The 25,185-nt window shown below is 35.4% G+C and overlaps 1 protein-coding gene across 1 annotated transcript in view; it reads left to right on the top strand.

Moving 5' to 3' along the window:
• Positions 1–25,185, top strand: part of FRAS1 (Fraser extracellular matrix complex subunit 1) — a 488,324-nt gene that overhangs the window by 138,676 nt on the left and 324,463 nt on the right. Inside the window, exons 4-6 of the mRNA XM_074276760.1 lie at positions 6,090–6,182; positions 15,812–15,971; positions 17,152–17,285. Of these exons, the coding sequence (XP_074132861.1) occupies positions 6,090–6,182; positions 15,812–15,971; positions 17,152–17,285 (387 nt within the window). The remainder of the gene's footprint in view (positions 1–6,089; positions 6,183–15,811; positions 15,972–17,151; positions 17,286–25,185) is intronic.

The raw sequence follows: 25,185 nt of genomic DNA, 5'->3' as shown, positions 1-25,185 counted from the left end.
TCACCTTTCTCATATCTTAAAGACTCAATCTTCTTATACTTATTTTGCTGATATTAAACATAACTCTCAGAAACTAGAACTTTGAAGTACCAAATAAGATATATATATCTCTTAAGTATGAGGTGTTTTTTTCAGCTCTCCATTGGGTAGAAAATGTGGATTGACTTTCTAAAGACCTTTAGATAGCATATTAGTTTGGGGCGTAGCAATATTGTTTTGAGGTTGTCAGGCTAAGCTGCGTGGAAATACTGCAGTTACTTTATCTGTTTTCAGAAAACTTCCATTTGTTCCAATTTCATACAAATTATTGTAATTCTCATTTCCTACCCCAGTCTCCTACATGTCAATATTGAGGGAATATATATTTTTTCTAATAACCTTTTTATTTTTTAAAGTAAAACTATATTAAGCTTCTAATTTTAAATGTGAAGTATCTTGTTTTTTTTTTTTTTTAATGCTTCTCTTTCTTTCATAAATATAGTTCTTACCTATACTCTAGTTTAAATTGTTTAATGACATCTTTTAAAAGACTCTCAGGGGGCAACTAGAAGGTATAGTGAATCAAGTATTGGGCCTGAAGTCAGAAGCTCAAATCCAGGCTCAGAACATTTAACACTAACTAGCTGTATGATCATATACTAGCTGTATGCAAGTCACTTAACTCCAATTGCTTCCCACAAAAAAAGAGACTCCTACTTAATACATTAGTAAGATTCTAGGCATATCCAGCTTCCTTGAACATATCAATGATGAAGAAGAAAGCAAAAAATAAAATTCCAAAGTCAAAAGATGTTCTACTAAGCTTCTTCACTTCAATAAAAATGGCACCACCAAGTGGGACCTTAGACAAGGATTACAGTAGGGCTTAAGGCTTCATTGAGAATATGGTGCAAAAAACTGATGATGGGGCAATGGGCAGCAAGACTGGATATGCTCTGGGAGATGAATCTAAGACCTGTGTCAACTTTGGTGGGACTGTTCCAGTCCTTCTGGTAAGTTATTGCATAGGAGGTAGGGAATCAAAGTGTGGTCAAGGAGCTGTGAATGAATCAAAAGACCAGTCTGTAAAGCTTTCAGGGAACTAAGCAGTTTGCAGTGGAGAGTACCAATTGCTTCTTGGTACCATGTATGATATTAATGTTACAATATTCTATTTCACTTTACCTTTCAACATAAAAGTGTCTTCAAGAGATTGGTATCTTTTGGTATCTCTCTCTCAGTTTTTAGCTAGTATCACTTCTTGTACTCCTTTACTCTTTCTCTGTCTATGCAGTCATTTTCAGACAACTGAGATTGGTTCATTGAGACAGATGGATTTGGTTCAGTGAAATATGATTCACATATGCAGTTTAGCAGAAGTCCTAGGCTCTCAGCGGTACCTAATATCCACCTCCTTGAGTGGTATATGAGGCTTTTATTTCTTCTTAATTATCACCTTAGCTTTGGTATCATTGTGACCTTTTTAGAACTAATCCTGTGTACTAGAACTCATAGTAAGATGGTGTTGCTAACTGGTTGTTGCAAGCCTGGATATTGCTCAGGCTATGTCAGTGGATTGTTGTTGGCCCATACTTTGCAACTTCACCCTATATACTTTGTCTTTTAATTTCAAAACTAAAATTTCAGAGAGATTTAGGCACTTTTCAGGCAGGTTTCTGGCAAATATTCTCTTAGTACAACACTGTTATCAAGCTTTCCAACCTGTCATTTGCTTGTATATAAGACAAAGAGTTTGTTTTGATCTTTATAGACTAACAGGTGCTTATGTGAGGCAAATGGCCAAATCTCTCTCTACTTGTCTCCAAAATGCTTTTTTTGGTTTTAAGAGAATTTTGCATTTCTTGCCCTTTCAGCTTCTGTTTCTTTTCAGTCACTCATGCTTGAATGATAACACTTCATGGTTTAGAATAGTGCCATAATTCTTTTTTTTTTTAAACTTTTTTTTTTTGGCTGAGGCAATTGGGGTTAAATGACTTGCCCAGGGTCACATAGATATGAAGTGTTAAGTGTCTGAGGTTATATTTGAACTCAGGTCTTCTTGATTTCAGGGTTGGTGCTCTATCCACTGCATCACCTAGCTGCCCCTAGTGCCATAATTCTTGACAAATTTTCAATAATAAATATCAAATTTCAGAAAAGTCCTTATATTTTAAAGAACACATAGTTGGTACTCACACTTCCTCGAGATTCTTGGAAGTTTAGACCATTTTCTCTTAGTCAATTCAATACTTTCATCAGTATTTACTCATGTTTTTCCAGCCTTTCCCCAGAGACGATATCTTTAAAGTATGCCAACATTTACAGGTACTTCATGTTTTATTTCTTTCTCTATTCTAGGATCATAGGATTCTAGTAGCAGGTTCATTTACAAAGCATCTGCAATGGGTAAATTTTCCAACCTTGACCCTTGCATAACCTTTTGTTCCAAATTTTCTCCTCCTTCCCTCACCCTTCTTCTAGTTGTCAGGTAATCCAATACATGTTAAATATGTTAAAATACATGTTAGATCTAATATATATATATGCATATATATACACACATATTTATACAGTTATCTTGTTGCACAAGAAAAATCAGATCAAGAAGGAAGAAAAAGAAAAACTGAGAAAGAATACAAAATGCAAGCAAATAACAACAGAGAATGAGAATGCTATGTTATGTTCTACACTCTGTTCCCATGCTTCTCTCTCTGGGTGTAGATGGCTCTCTTCATCATTGCACAAGTGGAACTGGTTTAAATCATCCCAATGTTGAAGAGATACATGTCCATCAGAATTTGTAATGTCCTTGTTAGTTTTCTAGAGATCTCGGACCAGCCTTGCTTTCAATAGAATAATCACCAAGAAAATAGTCAGGGATAAAGTCCTTGACTTTATGGTCTTCTTCACAGTCTGTCTCCTTCACCTGGGGCCCGATTGGCTTTCTGGAGACCCTCTGGAATGGGTTTTGGTTTTAGTGGAAAAGTGCAGGAGGTAGGAGAGCTGTCTCTAATTTGAAGTCTATCTCTTCTCCAAGATTTCTTAGCTCTTATCTACTCTATTATAAGTACATCATTGTAGGTGTCAATCTTGTAAATAGGTTTCAACTTGTAGAACTATACTAAGTACTAGAGAATCATTATCTTAATTCTACTGAGTTAACACTGTGTTAGGATTAATCAATGATACTGAACTAGAGAACTCACATGCTAAATTAGATAACCTTTGTCTTATCAAGTCCACTGAGTTAACACCTTGTTGTAGGATTAAATCAGTCATACAGAGTTCCTGCCCTTTACAAGAATTGATCTTCCTATGGTCTTGTTATTGCCATGTAAGGATGATCTCCTAGTTCTGCTCATTTCACTCAGCATCAATTTATGTAGGTCTCTCCAAATCTCTCTGAAATCATCCTGCTGGTCATTTCTTATAGAACAATAGCATTCCATAGCATTCATATACCATAATTTGTTCAGCCATTCTCCATTTGATGGGCATCCATTCAGTTTCCAGTTCCTTGCCACTACAAAAAGGGCTGCCACAAACATTTTTGCACCTGTGGGTCCCTTTCCCTTCTTTAAGATCTCTTTAGAATATAAGCCCAGTAGTAACACTGCTGGATGAAAGGGTATGCACAGTTTGATAACTTTTTGAGCATAGTCCCAAACTGCTCTCTAGAATGTTTAAATCTGTTCACAGTTCCACTAACAATGCATCAGTGTCCCAGTTTTCCCACATCCCCTCCAACATTTATCATTATTTGTTCCTGTCATCTTAGCCAATTTGACAGGTGTGTAGTGATATCTCAGAGTTGTCTTAATTTACATTTCTCTGATTAATAGTGATTTAGAGCACAACTCCGGGACTCTGAACTTTCTATGCTGGTATTTGTACTCAGCTACTTGAGATGGCTTCCTCCCTTCCATTTCTAATTGAAACATACCTTTTCTGGTGATCTTCGAAATTATCTTTTGCTGACAATTTGTTGCACTCCCAATATTTGTGGGTTCTGCTGGTCCACAGCTAATTCAGAGGCCAGATTTCTGAATTAGTATGAGGGTTATAGAAAAAAGTCAGAGAGAAACATGTGTCATCTCTGCCATCTTGACTCTGCCCCTGGAAGTCGGAGCTAGTGTTCTTATGCTTTTCCCTATCATCTCTTGACTCTGAATGGGACATATGGATGGTCAAAATGTGCAAATGTTGAGTTCTTAATATATTCTATTAATATCTTGAATAAAGTGGAATTGGAACTGATACTGCATTAATATATTGGGATCTGACACAGTAGAGCCAGAGCACACTATCTTGTCTTGTTACCTTTGCAGGTAGAATTTCTGTATCTACTGTTCACCATTTTTTTCTGAGTTTTTTTTTTTTTCTGTACCAGGAGAGATGTTAGCTTTCTTAATTTCCTTGAATTGTGGATAAGTACATGATTTCTGAGGTAGATATGGTTTCATGTCTAAGAGAGAACCTCTTGTAGAGTATTTTTCATTAGTGTATGTCTTTTCATATTCTTTTTTCAGTTATTATATGATAATAGCCAATAGCTAACATTTATATAATGTTTTAGCACCATACTAAATGCTTTGCAATTATCACATCAATCCTCCTAATAATCTGGGAGGTAAGAGTGATTATTATCTCCATTTTACAGATGAGGAAACTGAGAAATACTTGCCTAGGGTCACACAAATGGGAAGTGTCAGAAACAGAATTTAAACTCTCATGTTCCTGACTATAGGCTTGGTGCCTTTTTCCATTGTGCTATCTAGATATGCCCTCCCCACCCCATGCCCATCACCTAACTTCCATAATCATGTTATACCTTTTGTTTTTGCTATAGCAAAGTATACCTAGGGATATGCTGAGGTCATTCTAGCCTGCTAGGCCTCTACAATTTTTTAAAAAAGAGAAACTATTACTTTCTATGATAGTCTCACCTAGGTATCAGTCCATCCAAAAAATTGGGATGGTAACTTCCTTTTGTTTGAAATATTTTAAAAAGTTGCCAAATTCTGAAGGCACCACGAGTGTCAATACTTCAGAGCCATAGACTTTCTTTTTTTTTGAATAAAGTTTTTTATTTTCAAAATGCATGCATAGATAGTTTTCAATATTCATCCTGGCAAAACCTTGTGTTCCAAATGTTTTTCCCCTTTCTTCCTTTAACAAGTCTCCTAGATGGCAAGTAATCCAGTATATGTTAAACATCTGCAATTTTTGTATACATATTTCTATAATTATCATGCAGCACAAGAAAAATCAGATTAAAAAGGAAAAAAGTGAGGAAGAAAACAAAAAGCAAATGGCAACAGCAACAAAAAGTGAAAATACTTTGTTGTGATCCACACTCAGTCTCCATAGTTCTCTCTCTAGGTGTATATGGCTGTTTCCATCATAAGACCATTGGAACTGGCCTGAATTGCTGAAAAGAGTCACTTCCATCAGAATTGGTCATCACATAATTTTGTTGTTACTATGTCCAATGTTCTCTTGGTTCACTTCACTGAGCATCAGTTCATGTAAATCTCTCCAGGCCTTTCTGAAATTATCCCTATTCATTTTCAAAGAACTATAAAAATATATATAAATATAAATATATTTAATTTTAAAAATTAAATTTATGCTTCTGCTAAATGCTTTTTGTTATGGCCTTTATCATGCAGGCATGTGAGAAACTTGTGGCTTAGGCATGACATCATTGGTTTTTCTTGCTTCCTGTCTCACCTTTTGGCTGGGTATATAAATGAATGTGAGGCAAGCCATTTAATCTTAAAAAACAGATTTGTTTTCTTTGCCCTTTATGTCCCATAAGCAGTAGAATGGCTGCTTACAAATTCTGACTGTAAGGGTAGGTTAATATGAAATGCAATAGACCAGCAATATTGTCCTTAGAGTTTATGTGTTTTTAAGGGAAGGACCTAATGAGGCGGTCTATTTTTTTCTGTAAGGGTAGCTCACCTTAGAAAGGAAAGATCCATTTCATTACTTGGTGAAAGTTCGTACAAGATTGAGTGCATACTTCCTGACAAGGTTCAATGAAGAGTTCTGCCTCCTTATTTTTAAATTAAAAAAAATAATTAATGTTTTTTAAAAATACTTAGGGAGAAGTGCTTCAAATAGCTGCCAACCAATGCTGCCCAGAATGTGTCTTGAGAACCACAGGATTGTGTCATCATGACGGGAAGACCCATGGGGTAAGTGTTTTTCAGCAGTTGGGTTATTTTCTGATTTTATTGTTCATCATGGCAAGACAGAGATGTTCTTGTGGACTTCATGAAGGTGCTTTGGTGTAGGGTCAAAAATTGCTAACCATGTTTTCAGAAGATTTAGATTCAACTAGATTGATGAACTGAGTCAAATTCTTAAACTTCTCTGTTCCTCATTTTTCTCATCTGTGGAATTGGAAAATAATAATAATTGTGCTTGTCTCCTCAGATGGTCAGCAGAAAGAACTTTCCAGGCCTTTAAGGCATTATATAATTGTGAATTTTTATTTTGTTGATGAGGGTAGCTTTCATTCTTGGCTAAGTTATGGAGTGTTCGTTCAAAACTTGCATTTCCAGACTGGGTATTCAGGTTTCTTGAGAAAAGTCGTCAGAAATATACTGTTTTGTTTATTCTATTGGCATTTTTTATCAGTGCCTCCAAATTGGCTAGCAGGTGGTCTGGGACCATCAATGGGGAAGAGGCTATGATGTTTGAAGTTGCTTGGATATCATCCCAGGATTTTTTATCTTTTATTCTTTTATAGCAGGCCCTTTTGGATGCAATTTTAGAAATGTAAAAAATGAAAGAAGGGCCTAAGAGCTTACAGTAAACATCACATATAAATGGAATGGATCCTACATTACTAGGCATATACTCCAAGAAGGTCAGAAACAGAAAGGCTTCACATATGCCAAAGTATTCATGTTAGCACTTTGTATAGTTGTAAAAAGCTAGAAAAACGTAGATGCCCATCAAGTGTGGAATGGCTCAACAAACTCTGGTCATGAATGTAATAGAATTTTATAGAACTGTAAAGTATAATGAATATGAGAAGTTCAGAGATATACATAGGAAGACTTATATAAACTGATGAATAATGAATTCAATAGAACTAGGAAAACAGTAACTATAATAGTATATAAAGGGGTTAAAAAAACCCAAAACTACAGCTTCCTGGCTATTGCTAAACTATTATATCAAAGCCATTGTTTTCTTCCCTTTTCTTCTTCCCCCAACTTGGACTCCATCTTAGATTCTGTTAGGTTAGTCAGGCCTCTGGCTTAATTCCTGGTCATTTGCAAATGATTTCAGAACGTGTGAGTATATGTATATATATTTCCATCCCTCCACTCCTCAGCTCTTCTCCATGTCTTGTCTTCATCAGTTGGATATAAGTTCTTTGAGGGTAGAGACCATCTCACTTGCTTATAATTGTATTTCTACAGTGCATGAAACATGGAAAGCACTTAATGTACACACACACAGATTCACGTACACACACACACACATTTGGCAAAGATACTCGAGCAGTATGTGCATTTCCTTCTTCAGAGTTCCCATTTTACAAATGAAGCAAATAGAGATTAATTAACTTTCTTAGAGTCAAATATCTAGCAGATGTCAGAGACTGGATTCAGATTTAGATCTTCCTGATTCCAGGCTTGGTGCTTTGGTCATGGACTGTCCTACGTATTGTCAGACTTGGTTAATGTGTTGGTTACTTTTACTAAATTGCTTTTTTGTCTTTTTTTAAATTTTTCTGTTATGAGGACTAGTTTTTTGAACATGGGAAATGGGAAGGGGTGTATTTGGAAATAAAGGGGATATACTATAAGAAAAGAGCTATACAAATTAATAAAGGAAATAATATGGATCTATCATTTTCTTGCATACTTGACCATACTGCAGGCATAGTAGGATAAGAATTGAAATTCAGTATGACATAAAAAGACTGTTGTTTGAGTTAATGCCTTACTTTTTAAAAATGCCTTACTTTCTGATAATGATAAAGGTGAGGGCTTAGACTAGTTAATCTGCTATGTCTCTAGGCTACTCTTTAACCTGAAATTTAGGAAGTTATATTATACATTTACTCGAGGGACTGAGTTGAAACCTTGGTGTTTGGTAATGGTTCTAGATGCTAGTTTTCCGGCTGCTAGAGGCTAGTGCCAGAGAAACGTCAATGCTATGTGTTGGTGGGAATTTGGGAAGACCATGTTGCCTTGTATATGATAAGGCTTATAGTCTGTATGTTACAAGTAGGATTGTAGATTCACAAAGCCGTAGAAGTTCTTTATGTGAACAGAATAGGAAAAATAATTCATGAGAAGAACCTTATTATTTTTTGATGATTAAAATAAGGGTTCAAATGAAAGAGGGTTTTTGGTGCATTCCTGGACCACTGAAAGTGGTATCTCCCCTGTGGACAATACTGGAGACCTCTTTTTGGGAGATTGGAGAACTGGCATGAATTGGGATTTTGTGTTGGTTTATCACATAAAATATGATTAGTGATAGCCTTTTCCTTCTCATTGACTGTATAACTGGAACTATCTGGGGTTTTATTCTAGCCTAACACAGCACAGGGGATTTTTGCTGCTTTTGAATCTTTGTTCTTGCTTTTGGGCCAGATTGCACCTACAGTAGAAAAGTATAAATAAAATGCCAAGACCCCATGCTTATTTCTTGGGACCACATGGCTTCAATGGTATGGTGGTGATAACATTACCAAATAGTGTGAGTGAAGAAGTCCTTCACCCTCCTGTGGAAAATGTCCTAATATCATTCAATCAGGTGGTGCTAAAGAGTCAGACAATTCCAGCTTATACAGCTAATGGGGAAAAAAGCAATTCTGAACTTCATAGCAGATCACTGTAGAATGTTTTCTACTGCCCCAGAGGGGCAGAAACCTGAGTCTTACATGCATAAACTTATATTACATGCCCTTTCCACAGGGACTACAGTTGTTGATACTATATCTTTAAGGAAGAAGAGATTTTTTTTAACCTGATAACTTTATTATATATTTAAATGGAATAGCAAGTTGTATATAAAGGGATTTGCAGTTTCATGTACAATCATATTTTAAAAATTATATTATGTTATGGAAATGCTTGTTTTATTCCATGAATTAGAAATTAAAAAAAATACTAGCCTTTTATTTTCAAAGTATATGAAACATAGTTGTCAACATTCATTCTTTCAAAATCTTGTATTCCAAATTTTTCCCTCCCTTCCCCCATCCCCTCTCCTAGACAGAAGTAATTCAATATGTTAAGCACGTATAATTAAGAACTTCTTGGGGAATTTTAATTTAACTTATTCTGGAGTAAGATAACAAGAGTCTGTCTCAGTGACAAGAAAGGATTAAAGAGGACTTCTTTTCTGAAAGACAGAATGAGTTAACTGTCAGGAAGGGAGAATTTGAAGAAACTTGTGTGACGCTAGATTTGAACTCAGATATTCCTGACTCTAGGTCCAGTGCTTTATCCACTGTACTAATATTCAGTGAAGTACTGTCTTGAAAGAAATAATTTGTTGGAGTACCCTCATTCCAATGCTGGCAATTTTAAGACTGTTTTTCTCTTTTTAAATTTATTTTCTGGGGCTATTACCAAATGCTGTCATGTTTTTCTTTTTAGATTTGTTCTAGTTTCTGTTAAGTGGCTTAAGTTCACATCTCAGTTTGGTTTATAGCTCACCATGTCCCTGGCCTACCATATTTCTCCTGAATCTTTTCCTTTTTAGCATATTCAGAAAACAAAAATCAAAATAAAATTCTCTTATTTCTAAACATTACTGATTCTTCCTTCATTACCTTTGACTTCTAACTTATAAAATATTTACGGATGTCATTCTATTAAGAGAACATATCCTAAAATTCATTATTTTAGGGGCTTTGGTAAACTAGTACTTTAATAACTGTGAATTGTTTGGTCCAGCTGTTCCAGTGTAATTTGAAGTTATGCTCCCAAAGCTACTAAGCTGTGTATACCTTCTGACCCACTAAAAGGGCTACACTTGAAAGAGACTTTTTTTAAAAACAAGGAAATGGACTCATGGATACAAAACAACTCCTTATTTTGTGGTGGCAAAGAACTAAAAATTAAAGGTATGCCCAATGATTGGAAATAAGTTACGGTATACGAATGTAACAGAATGCTATTTTGCTACAAGAAATGACAAAAGAAATGGGCTCAGAGAAAACACATATGAACTGATGAAAAATTAAGTAAACAGAATCCAGGTGAGCAATTTATAAAAAGACAACAATACTGTTACTGTTTGTAAAGACAAACAACTTTGAAAAACTTAAGATCTTTGATCAATACAGGAAACCACCATGTCTTCAGAAAACTGATGATGAATCCATCTGACAATAGAAAGGTGATGGATTCAGGGTCCAGAATAAGACAAATATTTTTGAATGTGGCCAATGTGGGAAATGGTTTTATTTTTACGATGCGCATTTGTTATAAGAGTTTTCTTTTTCTTTCTAGCTGGGGGATGGGTATGAGGGAGAAAATAAATATTTTTAATTGAAATTAAAATAAAATAAAATGCTGCATTGATCCATGTAAAATTTCACCTAAATTTTATACAAGGACCACAGTTGCTCTCAGAATAAGCATTGTCAAGTCAAGACAAATCCTTCCTTGCGTGAGTACCTTCTACAAGTCAAGGGGACACCTGAACTACTTGGCTGGCTCCAGGGCCACTTGAGATTCTCTGATGTTCATGATTAGGAGGATTGTTTCATACCTGACCGACCCCCAGCTATCCCTCCAAATTAACTTTTGGACAGGTGCCCAATGTGAGATAGGGAGGAAATGGTGCACCATTGCCAAGGAGGTGATGGAGACAAGCCCCAGAGTGTTTGTTTAAAGAACCTTGGCAGGCTTTTTCTTGCTCCCTGTGCACACATATTCTTGTGGAAGGCAGGGCCACAAGGGCCATTAATTCTCTTTTTTTCCCCTCAGTGCTAATTTAATCCTAGCACCAGATAATATCGCGTCTGGAAAGATAACTCTGAAAGTTTTGCTGAAAGAAAAAAAATATGACAAGTGGTGATAGCCTCATCTGCTAGAATATAGGAATTTGGGTGTGGTCTGTTCCCTGTGCTTGCCTGGGAGGTTAAAAGGCGACTGGATTTATGTATGTGAGGAAAGAAATGAATATGAATTCTGTGGGCCTGCTCCTCTTAAAGTGGAGGCTTTAATATACACAGCATTCTTAGTTCCTCATTAGTATTCTTGATCTACAACTTAATAACTGTAGGGACTTATGCAAAGAAAAGTTATTTTTCTTAACACCAGTAAGTGAGACAAATACTTTTATCTTTCCTTTAGATGTGTGTTGAGAGCCAACTCAGCTCATGGGATCTTTGTAGAGATGAACATTGTTTAGCCATACTTACTTTTATCTAGCAAAAGCTCACCCTTCCCCATTTTAAAAAAGTGAATGGAATCAGGATGTCACCCAAAATATCTCGTGTTCTTGGAATCTTTGCTCTGTTATTTACTAATTCCCTACCCATCCTCTACTCAAATCTACCTCTGCTGTACTAACTTTCACAAAGGATTTTTGAACAGCATTTTGAAAATCTAAATAACAACCGACGGTTCTTGTGACAATTTCTTATAAAACACTGAAAAATTAAAAACAACATCTTCTATATAGAGTGCCCCTTGAACTCAAAGTATGGTGCTTAATAAGTTGTATTGGTTCTCAGGACACCACTCTTAGCGACTAGTGTGATCTTATGAAAAGCAGGCATTACACTGGTTGCATCAAGGTCACATGCATGGTTAATATCAGTGCATGTAAGGGATCCAGGCATACTTAACTTTCTGTGCAATTTCCCAAACATCATTTTTACAATAATTTTGACATTTAACAGTACCTTTCCTCTGTGGAATGCACTAAATTTTCCATAATTCTGCGGCTTATCATGTAGGGAGAACACTGTTTAGACTTATGTCTCTTGAGTTTCCTTATGATTGACAGTTAATTGCCAACAATTTGCCATTGTAATTAATTTTTATGATCTCTTTGGATGAAAGTTGGTATGAATTACAAATGGTTTACAAATGACTATAATTCCTTCTCACAAGAATTTCTTGTAAGTCCTTACTTTAATGAAGTGAAATGCCAAGATATTTGGAAGCAGCAGTCTTAAGTTTTCAGGAATTACTAAAATTCCTTATTTTATTATTTAGTTCTAGATTATTAATTAGTTCTAGAAAAATACAACTTGAGGCCAAACAACAATCTTGAACCAATTAATTCCATTAAAACTAATTTGACACAGAGTGACTTTGTTAATCCCAGATAGGTCACTTCTTTAACCTATCTGCGCTCTAGGAAAGTCTCTAAAGCTCTACATTGCAAAGAAGGTGTCATTACACTGATAGAAGAAATATCTTCACCCTAAGTTTCCCTATAGAAGTATAATCAAAGGTCCAGTTCCTAACTTACATTTCTATAAATAGTGAACAACTGAACATGATTCCTCCCCCTTTACCCTATCCATATATTGTTATTACTTTTCCAAGTTGTATCGTATGTATCTATTAAATTGTTCCCCTCTCTTTCTTACCCTCTTAAAATGTAACTTCTTGTTTTTGTTTTGTTTTTGAATCCCTAGTGCCTAGTATATACTGTTTTGTATTTAGCACATTCTTAAAACAATGTTTATGGAATGAAATTGAGTTACCATTTCTAAGACAGTTTAACTAGTATAAATCACTTACCACTATGTGGAAGCCAAAAAAGGCATAGAAACCAAGACACTTGGTCTCCTTGCCAAGTGAAGAGATAGATGGTAGCCAAGGGCAGCAGTCATTTAGAACATAAATTTCCATGTAAAATCTTAGCTTCATTCTTACAAGGCAGTTGAAATGCAATGTGCAGATAAGAGCCAACATGGCATTCCATCTCCAGACACCAAACATTTTCTTGGGCTGTCCCACTTGCCTAGAACTTTTTTCCTTCTCTTCTTCCCCTTTCCCCTTCTCTATTTCTTTAGGTCTTAGCTAAAATCTACCTTGTGAAAGCTTCTCCTGGTTCTTTTTAATCTTAATGCCTTCCTTTTCAGACTACCTCCAATTTATTCTGTCTTTATCTTGTACATGCATAGTTGTTTTATTGCTGTCTGGACAAATGCTAGTTTACTGCTTGACAACATTCTTCTGGTGATGCTGTGAAGTTGTGTATTATGGAACACTACCATCTCACAAAAATCCACATTACCTAAAAGACATAAAATGGTCATAACTGAGTTTTAACATATTATTAAATAATAATCACATATAAATTGATTATAAAAGATGGTATCAGAGGCTCACAAGTGGGTAGGAAAAGACTTGAAGAGGGAGAAGATGAGAGGAAAGGTCAAAGTAGACTTATGGTCCCCCTTTAAGTAAGGAAGAGCAGAGAAGGAAGCCTAGAAGAAATAACAAAAAAGCAAGTACAAATTTGAAAGTTATTGATTTAATTTATTATATACTTAAAAGGAAAAGCAAGCTGCACATGATAGAGATTTGTAGTTTTATGTATAATCTTCTTTTGTTCTATAATGCATATGTAAAAACCTATTTTATTTGTTTTTTAAAAAATTAAATCCAAAGAAAAAAGGGAAAACCTGTACATCAAAGGAAAAAAAAAGGACATGTGTGGGATTACTGACAGACAGCCTTTATGTCCCATTGATATATATGTTATTATCTCATGACCTAGAAATAGTCATTGGTCCCTGTCCATCCTGGAAATCATTTTCTGATTAATTGAGCATTCCACTGGCCACCATTCACAGGGTACCAGTGATGATTTGCTGACATTACTGTAGATTTACCCAGCAAGCATTTTCTGATTGGATGAATTTATCACTTTTTATCAAGTAGCATCCTGATTGTCTTTACAGTTGAATGCCTCTGACTTAAAGGTGGGGTTTTGTTGTAATGCATTGAAGCTGTTATTACCAAATGCTGATTAGGACCAAGTTATGAGCTTGCCCCTCTTTTATGCTGTAGGTTATTTTGTTATAGTGAGTTTTCAGATTTTGAGTTTTTTAAGAACTGTGAGTTGTTATTTAGATTTTCAAAATGTTGTTTAAAATCCAAGAGTTTTGTTTTTATCTGTATATGACCAGAAAATGTCATTCACTGAGAAATGTCTTTTATTAAAACTATCCATCATGAAATTCCTTTTTTAATCATTTTACAAATTTTAAAGTTATTTATAGCAGAAATCATTATCCTAGGACAGAAATTGCCATTGGAACTGTTGCTAGTCTTGTTGATTTAAAATAAACTAAATAAATATAACCTTTAAAAGACCAGCAAGCTATACATGATAGATTTGTAGTTTCATGTGGTCTTCTTGTTCTACGAGTGTATGTAAAAGCCAATTTTATTTTATTTTTTAAGTCATACCAAAAAAGATAAAGTTTAAAAGTTTAAAAGAAGTAAAGAAAAAGACATAATATAGCTAAAAAGAAGAATATGATTTAGAAAGCTATTTATTAAGTACCTACTATGTGCTGAACACTATATTTAAAGCCAGGAATACAAATGTAAGCAAAAAGTCATCTCTAATTCTTTGTTTGGAGTTTTCTTGGCAAAGATAATGGAGTGGTTTGCCATTTCCTTCTTCAATTCATTTTGTAGATGAAGAAACTGAGGCAGTGTTGTAAGAAATGCAAATAATATCAATTTTAATTTAACTATGAGGATATGAAGTCCCTGAGATTTTAAGTGACTTTTCCATGATCACAGAACTCGTAGCAATCAAAATCAGGATTCAAACTTATGAGGCAAACAGGTGACTTGCTCAGCGTCACAAAGCTAGAAGTGTCTCAGAAAGCTAAATTTGAACTCGAGATAAGTCTTCAGGTCTGCACTATGGCACCACCTAGCTGTCCCATGATATTCCTAGGTGCATGGTCATAGCTAACATTTATATAATGTTTTATTACTTGTAAAGTGTTTATATATATATATATATATATATATATATTTCCTCATTTGATCCTTACAATAACCTTATAAAGTAAGAATTATCCCCATTTTATAGATATAGAAATTGAGTGTGGAAAAGATTATATGACTTACTCAGGCTCATCCTTCTAGTAAATATCTGAGGTAGGATTTGAACTCAGGTCTTTTTGATTCCAAATTTAGTGCTCTTGCCAATCATGGCACCTAACTTCTCCTAGAGGGAAAGGCTGCTGAAAAAGCAAATATAGATCTCTACATCAAGACCACAGTGTCTTGCAATCTGCACATGCTTACTAAATGTTAAAATTAGTATTATTGGGGGTAGTTAGGTGGTACAGCAATAGAGTACTGGCTCTGGAATCAGGAGGACCCAAGTTCAAATGTGGCCTCGACAGTTGACACTTACTATCTATAAGATCTAGGGCAAGCCACATAACCCCAAATGCCTTACTACCTCTGCTCCCCCCCCCCCATATGTTGAATAAAAATTAAGAAAAGTAAAAATGAAAGACATTAATGAACACATTATTTAGTATAGAAAGATGAGGTGAATTAATTTTAATATCTGTTTTTTATATTTTAATTATCTGTTTTGGGTAGTCTTAATTTTGTTTTCTGAAGCAGAATATTGATTTCTCTAGTTCAATGAGGAAACTTAACCTATCCTTTTCCAAAGAAAGAAATTTACTTTAATTAATAGAATTATATATATACATACATACATATATAATGAAATAATTAATATAGGGATTATAATATAATAATAATAGGATTCTGGTTGTTTGGTTTATTGAAAATCTATAATCTTGGCCTAAATTTTCTTTCTTCTTTTCTTGCAGCATGGGACAGAATGGACAACCTCTCAATGCACCATTTGCTCTTGCAGTCATGGAGAAGTTAGATGCACCCGAAAGTCATGTCCAAATCTTTCGTGTGGGCCTCAAGAGCTGGAATCCATCCCTGAAAATGCCTGCTGTCCAAAATGCATGGGCCCTGGAAGTGAGTATTTCTTAAATATCATTAAGGTACATGAGTAAGATTTGTGATCTTTTGTCTTCCTTTATTGCCTTCCCTTATGATGAGTTTTCCTGACTCTCTGACTCATTACTGGAGTCAATGTGCAACTAAACATTTCCTTAAGCAATTCTCTTTCACTGTACTGGCATCTTGAATATCCTCCCTTTATAGATAAAGAAGGTCAAGAAGCAGATGTTCTGATAAGGGACCTGGTGGCCATGGTTGATCCCAAATAAATCAGGAGGACAATTCTTAATATAGTTCTCTTAACCTTCTTAACCCTAGCATGACACTAGTTCTGGGAATTTTATGCCAAGCTTCTGGACTAGAGATGCACTTGGGGAAATATATCCATTTTCTATGCAGATGCCTTTTTAACCCTGATGATTAGTGCCTTAATTACACAACTTTCTGTAAGACTACATGGCAGAGAATATATATTTCATTTGTTTTTTTGTTCCGTAGAGGAATTAGCCCTACCAAAATGAGGTATCCAGCAATATAATGGACAGAATAGGACTGCTTTTTTCTTTCTCATCCTTTGTTCTTTTCCTTCTTTGATGAAATTTTGATGATATTCTCCACCTTTATGCCTTATAGACTTTCTAATCATTTAATTCTTTTTCTTTCTTTTTTGAAGATAGACCTGTTTTTAATTGAAAAATTAATTTTTTAATCCAAATTTTAAATTCAACTTAATTTAAATTTGCATTTCCTTTACCATTCTAGGGCTCAGTATTTTTGCTCTTCATAAGATTATTCAGGCTTTAAGCCCCATCCCACAAACTTGGGAAAATATTCAGAAAGTTGTAGGACATTTCTCAGATGTTTTCATTTTCAATCCACTGAAAGTGATTGTCAATGGGCATAGGTGGATAATGTCTGAAAGGAAGGATACTTCTGAAAACTTTGGAGAATTTTGAATTTATCTTAGTTTTTTTCCCCCAATTCTAGTGCTTTAGACATATTTTTTTTTGGCCATATATGAGAGATTAATATTTTGGGAACATGAAAAGAAGGGAATAGGTAGGTAGGACATTGCTTCAGGGCTACATTATTTGAACTGCAGACATTACAGAGAAAGGAAGGATTGCATGAATGAGGGGAATGTAGGAGAGGGGGCAGGATCATGCCCATAAAACATGATACTTGTATCCTCTAGAGCACTGTTCCTTTGATGGTCGTTTGCTTCTGGATGGTGAAGAATGGCAGCTGAGCCAATGTTCTAAATGTGTGTGCAGAAATGGGACTTCCCAGTGCTTCACTGCTCAATGTCAGCCGCTGCTCTGTGGCCAGGTAAGTGGGAGCCACATAGCAAAAATGTTGAAGGAGTCAGTCTCATTTTAGAATGTTTGTGGGCCATGGAATGACTAGAAAAAATATAAAGTTTGTTATCATTAAAGAAAAATTATGTTGTTGGTAAAAACAAAACTCTTCTTATCTGTGACATTTCTTTTTCCCTTAGTAACTTTAAAAATAGGTCTTGTGCTAATTGTTACAATGTGAAACTGGGTTTTAGGAATCATGGATTTGAGAGCTTAAAGACTTTAGAAATTCAATCTCCTTATTTTGCAAATGAGGAAAATAGAGTCACACAGTTCATTTTTGACAGAGCCAAATTTTCTCTCTACAATCCAGGGGCTTTTGTTTTCTCTATAATACTTGTCTTGCTTGAGTAGATACAGATATAACCAACAAGGATCACACAAAGATAATCTCGCAGTATTGGGAATATTGTTTTCTAGTTGACTCTGCTTCATTGTAACTATAGTTGTCTAGCTTTAAGATATATTGTGTGAACACTTGTAATGTGGATAACTTTGTAGGTGATTTTATTTACTTTTTTAACATAGAAAGCAGAAAAGGAAATAGGCATTTATTTATCCAATGCCTGATGTGTGCCATGCAATGGATCACATTTTTAAAAAAGCAAATATTGTCTCATTTAATCCTCACCCCAACCTGCAAGATAAGGTGTTATTATTGTTCTTATTTGGGTAGACTAAGTGATTTATCCATATCACATAGCAAAAAAGACTGGAACTGGATTTGAATTTAAGTCTTCCTGACTTCAGGTTCAGTGCTCTATCCATTGTGCCACCTGGCTGTCAATGAGATTATGAGATCCTTTAATTCTTGAAATAGTTTTCCTTTAAGGGTACAGCGCCCCTCTACATAAATTTTTTGATCTTTCTTATCAGAGAAGAAATCTGATGTTTTTTTTTCTTTTATGAAGTGTTTATAACCCCTTATTGTAAAATTTGGGTTGATATGATACAATACTGTACATATATTTTGTTCATTTCTGAATCTCTAAATTTTTTTCTGTGTTGTCTTCTGGCTTTTATGGTTTCTTCAAAATTCCTCAAAAATTTCCATTTAATTTGTTATGCTGACCCATGAAATATTGAAATTGCAATGGGGAAATTTGTGATGTGGAAGGGTAACTGTTTATTATTTCCTGGTTCATCAGATCATACATTTAGAGTGAGCCATCATTTTGTAAATGAGAAAACAGAGGCTCACATAGGTTATAAATAACCTAGCTAATTTAAATCTGGATTCTTTTTACCCTACTCTTAAGGGAATCAATCAGTCAATCTCATAGTATTTATTAAGCGCCTCCTATGTGCCAGGCACCGAGGTACATGTTGAAGATATAAAGAACTAGTACTTCATAGCTAGTTTTTCCTCTTTCTTCCTCAGTTATGTGACTTTAGGCAAGTTACTTATCCTTGTTGGCCTCAGTTTCTGTTTCTGTAAAATGAGCTAGAGAAGGAAATGGCAAACTACTCTTTGCCAGGAAAATCCCAGATGGGGTCAGGAAGAATCAAACATGATTAATTGACTGCACAACAACAATAAAGTTGTCCCCTCCCCAAATAACCATCTCTTTAAAACTGTAGCTCTTATAGTCAAGAGAGAGCCAGCCCAGGAACTTACTTCCTTTCTCAGCATTTGTAGCTGTACTCTAAATAGTTCAAAGCCAACATTCAGTTGATACAAAACCCCTTTCTTTGTCAGATAAAAAAATCAATTTACGTTTTACAGTGTGACAATTAGGCAATATTTTCAAAGATAGACACAAGGCAATTAAATGAGATGCTAAATGCCAAATGGCAAGGGAGATGGATCTATTGGAATGCTGAATGGTGTTTATATCCTGCCAGCTGGTCTATGTGCAACATTTCCTTGTTTCTTACAGAGTGGACCCAGCTGCAAAGTAATACATGAGTCACTTGGTGGGGATGCTCATTGTCCTTTATAGTATGCCTTCAGTTCTTTGGGCACTTGTTCCCCATTTATGCTTATTAAACACATTCCAGACTTAAGCCTGAGGTTTCAAACTGTTTGATGTATGTGGGATAATTAAGCATATTTCTACTGTTTGTGTGTGTGTGTGTGTGTGTGTGTGTGTGTGTGTGTGTGTGTGCAGTGAATCCCTGTTGTCAACCTTTTACTTAGGGTTTTTCTAACATTTAATTTCCAATCAGAACACCTTGTGTTGAGATGACTAAGAACTATAGCACATTATTAATATCATTAATTCATCTTATCTATCTACTATTATCTATCTTTCTATGGCTATGTGTCTGTCTTTGTCACTATGAAATAAATACCTATGCATCTACCTACCTGTCTGTCTTTGTCCATTTATCGATCCTTACACCTGCTTTTTTTTTTCTGAGTCTGGACCCCCTATTTTGCCCATTCTGGAAAGTACAGTGGCCACCCATGTGCCGAATCCACTATTGATCAATGTGGAAATTTGAGCTGCTCCATTTCTAATCTGGTCAGATTTGCTCACCTAAGATAGCCTGATGTCTCTGTTCCTTCGGGCTCAACGTTAGTACCAACCTTAGTGTAGGTACCTGGCCTGATTTTTGCCTGGCTGCAGTTCAGAATTCTTATATTCAGACAGTCCACCAGTGTGAACTTCCCCAGTATGCAATTCTTTCCTTAGTCTTCTTGGTTGATTCTGTGCAGGGCAACGCCTGTATAAATCTATTGCCAGGGCAGTGGTCTAGTGATTCAAGACTTTGAAATCTTGTTCCCCAGGTCCTAATTTAATATAGAACTCACTCAATTTACTTTCTTCTTATTATTAGAACAATAAGTGACTCAAATCTAGGCTCAGATGCTCAGGTATTTAGACAATTCATTTTACTGCTGACGGCTTTAATTTTCTCAACTGTAAGATGGGGATAACAATAGCATTTATCTTGCCAAGGTTGTTGTGAGAATCAAATGAAATAATATTTGTAAAAAAAAAGTGGCTCATAGTAGGCATTCTATAAATACTAGCTTATTATTATTACAATGATAATAATTCTGTGGTTCCAGTGAATATTACAGACTAGAAATATGCTATATATATTTTATCAATCAAAATATAATATGGTGAAAGACATTCTCATTATTCCTGCCTCTAAGACGCTGAACAATGTACCTTGAAGCTAAAAACCTCCAATGGTATTAGAAATACCATGATCCCATTTTGCCTTTAGAAATATTGAGAAACCAAGTAAATTGTCTTAAAGGCAAAAAGCAAACAGTCTTAATTGCTATGCCTTAGATGTCTAAAGTCTGTCTTAGCTGGATAATGAATATTTCATCCAGGGGCAGCTAGTTGATGTAGTGGATAGAGCACCTGCCCTAAAGTCAAGAGAACCTGAGTTCAAATGTGGTCTCAGATACCTAACACTTCCTGGCTGTGTGACCCTGGGCAAGTCACTTAACCCCTGTTGCCTCAGCAACAAAAATTATATTTTTCATCCAGTGGGGTTCATGGTCTTCTGGGTCAAAGTCCTATTTTTAAAATTAGTGAACTAATTTGTTGATACAATGTTTAAAAAAGCATTATGATATGTGAATAAACCCACTTCTTCTGAGATGAGAAAGGAAGCCCTTTCCTCCTGAGCAATGGTCTTTTTAGTCTCTAAGCTATATATCTTTTTTTTTTTTAAATTAATTAATTAATTAAATTTATTTTTACAAAAAATTTTTTGCATAGGTAATTTTTCAGCATTGACAATTGCAAAGCCTTTTGTTTAAACTTTTCCCCTCCTTCCCTCCACCCCCTCCCCCAGATGGCAGGTTGACCAATACGTGTTAAATATGTTAAAATATAAGTTAAATACAATATATGTATAGATGTCCAAACAGTTATTTTGATGTACTAAAAGAATCAGACTTTGAAACAGTGTACAATTAGCCTGTCAAGGAAATCAAAAATGCAGGCAGACAAAAATAGAGGGATTGGGAATTCTATGTAATGGTTCATAGTCATCTCCCAGAGTTCTTTCGCTGGGTGTAGCTGGTTCAGTTCATTACTGCTCTATAGGAACTGATTTGGTTCATCTCATTGTTGGAGAGGGCCACGTCCATCAGAATTGATCATCATACAGTATTGTTGAAGTATATAATGATCTCCAAGTCTGAAATCATCCTGCTGGTCATTTCTTACAGAACAATAATATTCCATAACATTCATATACCACAACTTATTCAGCCATTCTCCAATTGATGAGCATACACTCAGTTTCCAGTTTCTGGCCACTACAAAGAGGACTGCCACAAACATTCTTGCACATACAGTAGTAATGCTGCTGTATCAAAGGGTATGCACAGTTTGATAACTTTTTGAGCATAGTTCCAAATTGCTCTCCAGAATGGCTGGATGTATTCACAATTCCATCAACAATGTATTAGTGTCCCAATTTTCCCACATCCCCTCCAATATTCTGCATTACCTTTCCCTGTCATTCCAGCCAATCTGACAGGTGTACAGTGGTATCTCAGAGTTGTTTTAATTTGCATTTCTCTGATTAATAATGATTTGGAGCATCTTTTCATATGGCTAGAAATAGTTTCAATTTCTTCATCTGAGAATTGTCTGTTCATATCCTTTGATAAGCTATATATCCTTAATGCTATCCTTCTACTCCAACACCCTTTTAAAAAGTATTATGTGTCTTCCTAGGAGCTCCAAAAAAAATGCCAAATTTAAAAAAAAGTAGGAACTAGTCTGTCTGATCTGCCAATCCAGAAGATTTTTGTCTGAAAAATTCCCCTAAGGAACAAAGAGACAAATGATTAGATGCCAGGGTGGAGAAGAATTGAACAGGCTTGGGTATTGACAGATAACACCTACCTTTTGGCCTTGTTTTATTTCCTGGCATTTGGATGCGTGTTTGTTATCCTATGGACTTGTGCCAAGTGATTTGTAAAGATTACTCTAAATGAAACAGGGAGCTTAGCAGGGTCTTGCCTTAGAGATGAAGCTATCTGTCCTGGATCACTGATGAGGTAAAGCTGGAGGGTTCCTGGGTCAGAATGGCTTTGGATAAAGAGGGGTCATTTATTCTTGCTTGGTAAATAGATTAAGAAAGCAATTTATGTGTAAAAACTTTAGTTGAATTCACTCATACTATACTAATACTATTACCCTACTCCTAGCTATGTCTGCATCTTTCCCTTACTCTTTATATTTCCCACCCCAATCTTAAGAAAGCCAAATTTAAAGGAACATTAAGGAGAGGCTGGGTAATAATCATTTTTATAAGGCTTAATGTATTTGTTATCCCATTATAATGTAACAGAAGGGCACTATTCGCTATTATCTCTTCTCATCTTGCTCCAATTTCCATGATTTGAATGAAATTTCCTCCCCACCTTCTTCCAGTCTCTACAGGTTGATATCTTTCTTTCTCTTATAGTCTAAGGTGTGCTCTTCAATAAAACTCAATATGTGTTCCCAAAATATATTCCAAATACATAATATTTTAGGAGTGGATGATTTAGTTTAGCTGATTGGGGACCAGGGAAGAATTCCTGGAAAGTGGTGGTTGAGTTGGATTTAAACATGACTCCCAGAACAATCTGTTCAACTCCATCTCTTCCCCTGAGTTTCAGGAGTCATTTTAATTTTGGATGTCTAGCAGACACCTCGAACTTTCTGAAACAGAACTCTTATTTCTACTTCTCAGATCCTCCCGTCATCCAAGTTTCCCTACTTTGTCAAAGTCATTGCCATTTTCTAACTCTCAAGTTTGTAATCTCAGCATTAACTCTGACCTACCATTCTTCCTCATTAGGTACACAATCAATGGCCAAACTTGCCTTTTCACATCTCTTGCTTTAAGGTCCTCCCCACTTGTACAATCACCTTTTTAATTCAGTTCTCACCTAGATTATCAAAATGGTTTCCAGAAGGGTCTCTTTGGCATAAGTCGGTAATATATGGATCACTGCCAAAGTCATTTTTCATAAAAACAGATCTGACCATTGATTTCTCTACTCAACCAATTCCTCTTGTTTCCTATTGCCTCTAGGATAAAATCATAAACTTCTTTGGTTATCTTTGACATCATTTTCATAACCTTGTCCAAACTTATTTTAGCCTTTTTGGATATTACTCCTCCTTCTAAACTTTGGGAATCCACTTTCTCTCTGTTAGTTAAAAAAAAAAAAACAAAATCAAAAAACAAAAAACCCAAAAAATTCCTCAAAAAACCCACTTCAATTTCTGTTTCTCTAACTATCTACTCCCATGGGTTCTCCATTTCCTTTAAAATGCAGCTTTTATTTGCTGATCTCTCCTTCCCAAATAAAACTTCTCTTCCTCCTAAACTATCTTGCGTACTTAATATACATTTGTACATATTCACTTTATATTTATGATGTTGATATTTTTATAGTACTTATTATCTCCTCCAATAGAATGTCAGTTCTTTGTAACTTAATGATTCTTTAGTTTGTACTTGTATCCTTGGGGCTCAGCACAGTAACTGACATTGAGCAAGAATTTAATAAATACTTGTTGATTGATTGTAAATGGGAAGTGCATAACAGATACAGGAGACAGCCCTAGTAAAGACGGAGAGATATCACCATCTTCCCAGTATGGTTCCACTGAGACAAATTCTTTTTTGACATACTTTTAAAAGAAAATCTCTGGACTTCTCTCCAAGTATGGAGCCTCTTTCAACTTGGTGATTACTTTGTTTATAGCTTTCTTTGCAGATAGACTTCCTTGTTTCTCCATCACCAAAAAGCGTATCTTTTTTCCTTTTCTCTCCTTTTGTTTTTAAATATTTATCTTGAGAGAATTTTTCTGATTGATTGTCAGGTCCTATTCTCCCTTATTTTGGGCATTGTCCTTACTTGTAGGAAGGTAGTACCAGGTTGGGGATTGGGAGTGATGAGAGGCAGACAGGGGATGGATTACCTAAATCTGCTATCATAAGTCTCTGCCCCTACCTTTATTTAAGGAAGAACTTGATTGGGGTTGAAAGACAGATGTAGAGAAAGAACTTTTAGCTCTTTGCTTCTGGCTTTCCCACCCCTATAATGGTAAAAGAAATTAAGTGAGGAAGAAATTGGATAAATCCACATAGGTGGTATGAAACCTATGAAAAAAAGTGAAGGATCCTTTATACTCTTTTAAAAAAAGATACCTTGCCGTTCTCCTCCAGGAGGGACCTCCTCATAGCACAATGCCTGGCACATAATAGGTGTTTTTGAATTTGACTAAGTAGCACCCATTCTAGGTGTTACTTGAATTTAAACATAATACCTTTTGGGGAGGGGGTTTGTGTGGTTTTATCCTGAAAACTGTATTAAGCAACATAGTTCCTGAGAATTTATTTCTTAAAGTACGTATATTCCTGAGATTTAAAGTGATTTAGACATAGTCTTTTGACTCTTCAGCCCCCTTTCCCCTGTTTATAACCAGGGATTACTTTTATGGTTGATTTATAAATGCCTGAGGGGCCACCTCCAGATTCACATTTGAAAACATACATTTAGAGGAAAAGGCCAGGGGAAAAGTGGAGTGATTCAATTAAAGAGCTACATTCCCATTCCTGAACTCACCAATAAATCTCATGAGGGCTGGTGTTCTGAATTTAGCAAATAGAACAACATAGGACTGGAGTTGGGGTTTTCAGACCACTTTTATAGATGGAACTGACCTTTGATACATTTTCCTTATCTTTTATTTTTTTTAATTGATTCATAGAATGAAGCAAGCATTTCTGTAACACAATATAAGAGGTGATTACACATAAAACTGCAAATTTACTATAACTAGCCATTCCCTTCAAACATACAACAAAGTTATCATATAAATTTCTTTTTATTTTTCCTTTTTATTTTCTTGCCTCCCCTCCCTCCACCATCCTAGTTATGGCTA

Source organism: Sminthopsis crassicaudata, chromosome 6 (assembly GCF_048593235.1).
Source record: "Sminthopsis crassicaudata isolate SCR6 chromosome 6, ASM4859323v1, whole genome shotgun sequence".
Taxonomy (NCBI): domain Eukaryota; kingdom Metazoa; phylum Chordata; class Mammalia; order Dasyuromorphia; family Dasyuridae; genus Sminthopsis; species Sminthopsis crassicaudata.
This window is presented reverse-complemented; position numbering and strand designations above follow the sequence as displayed.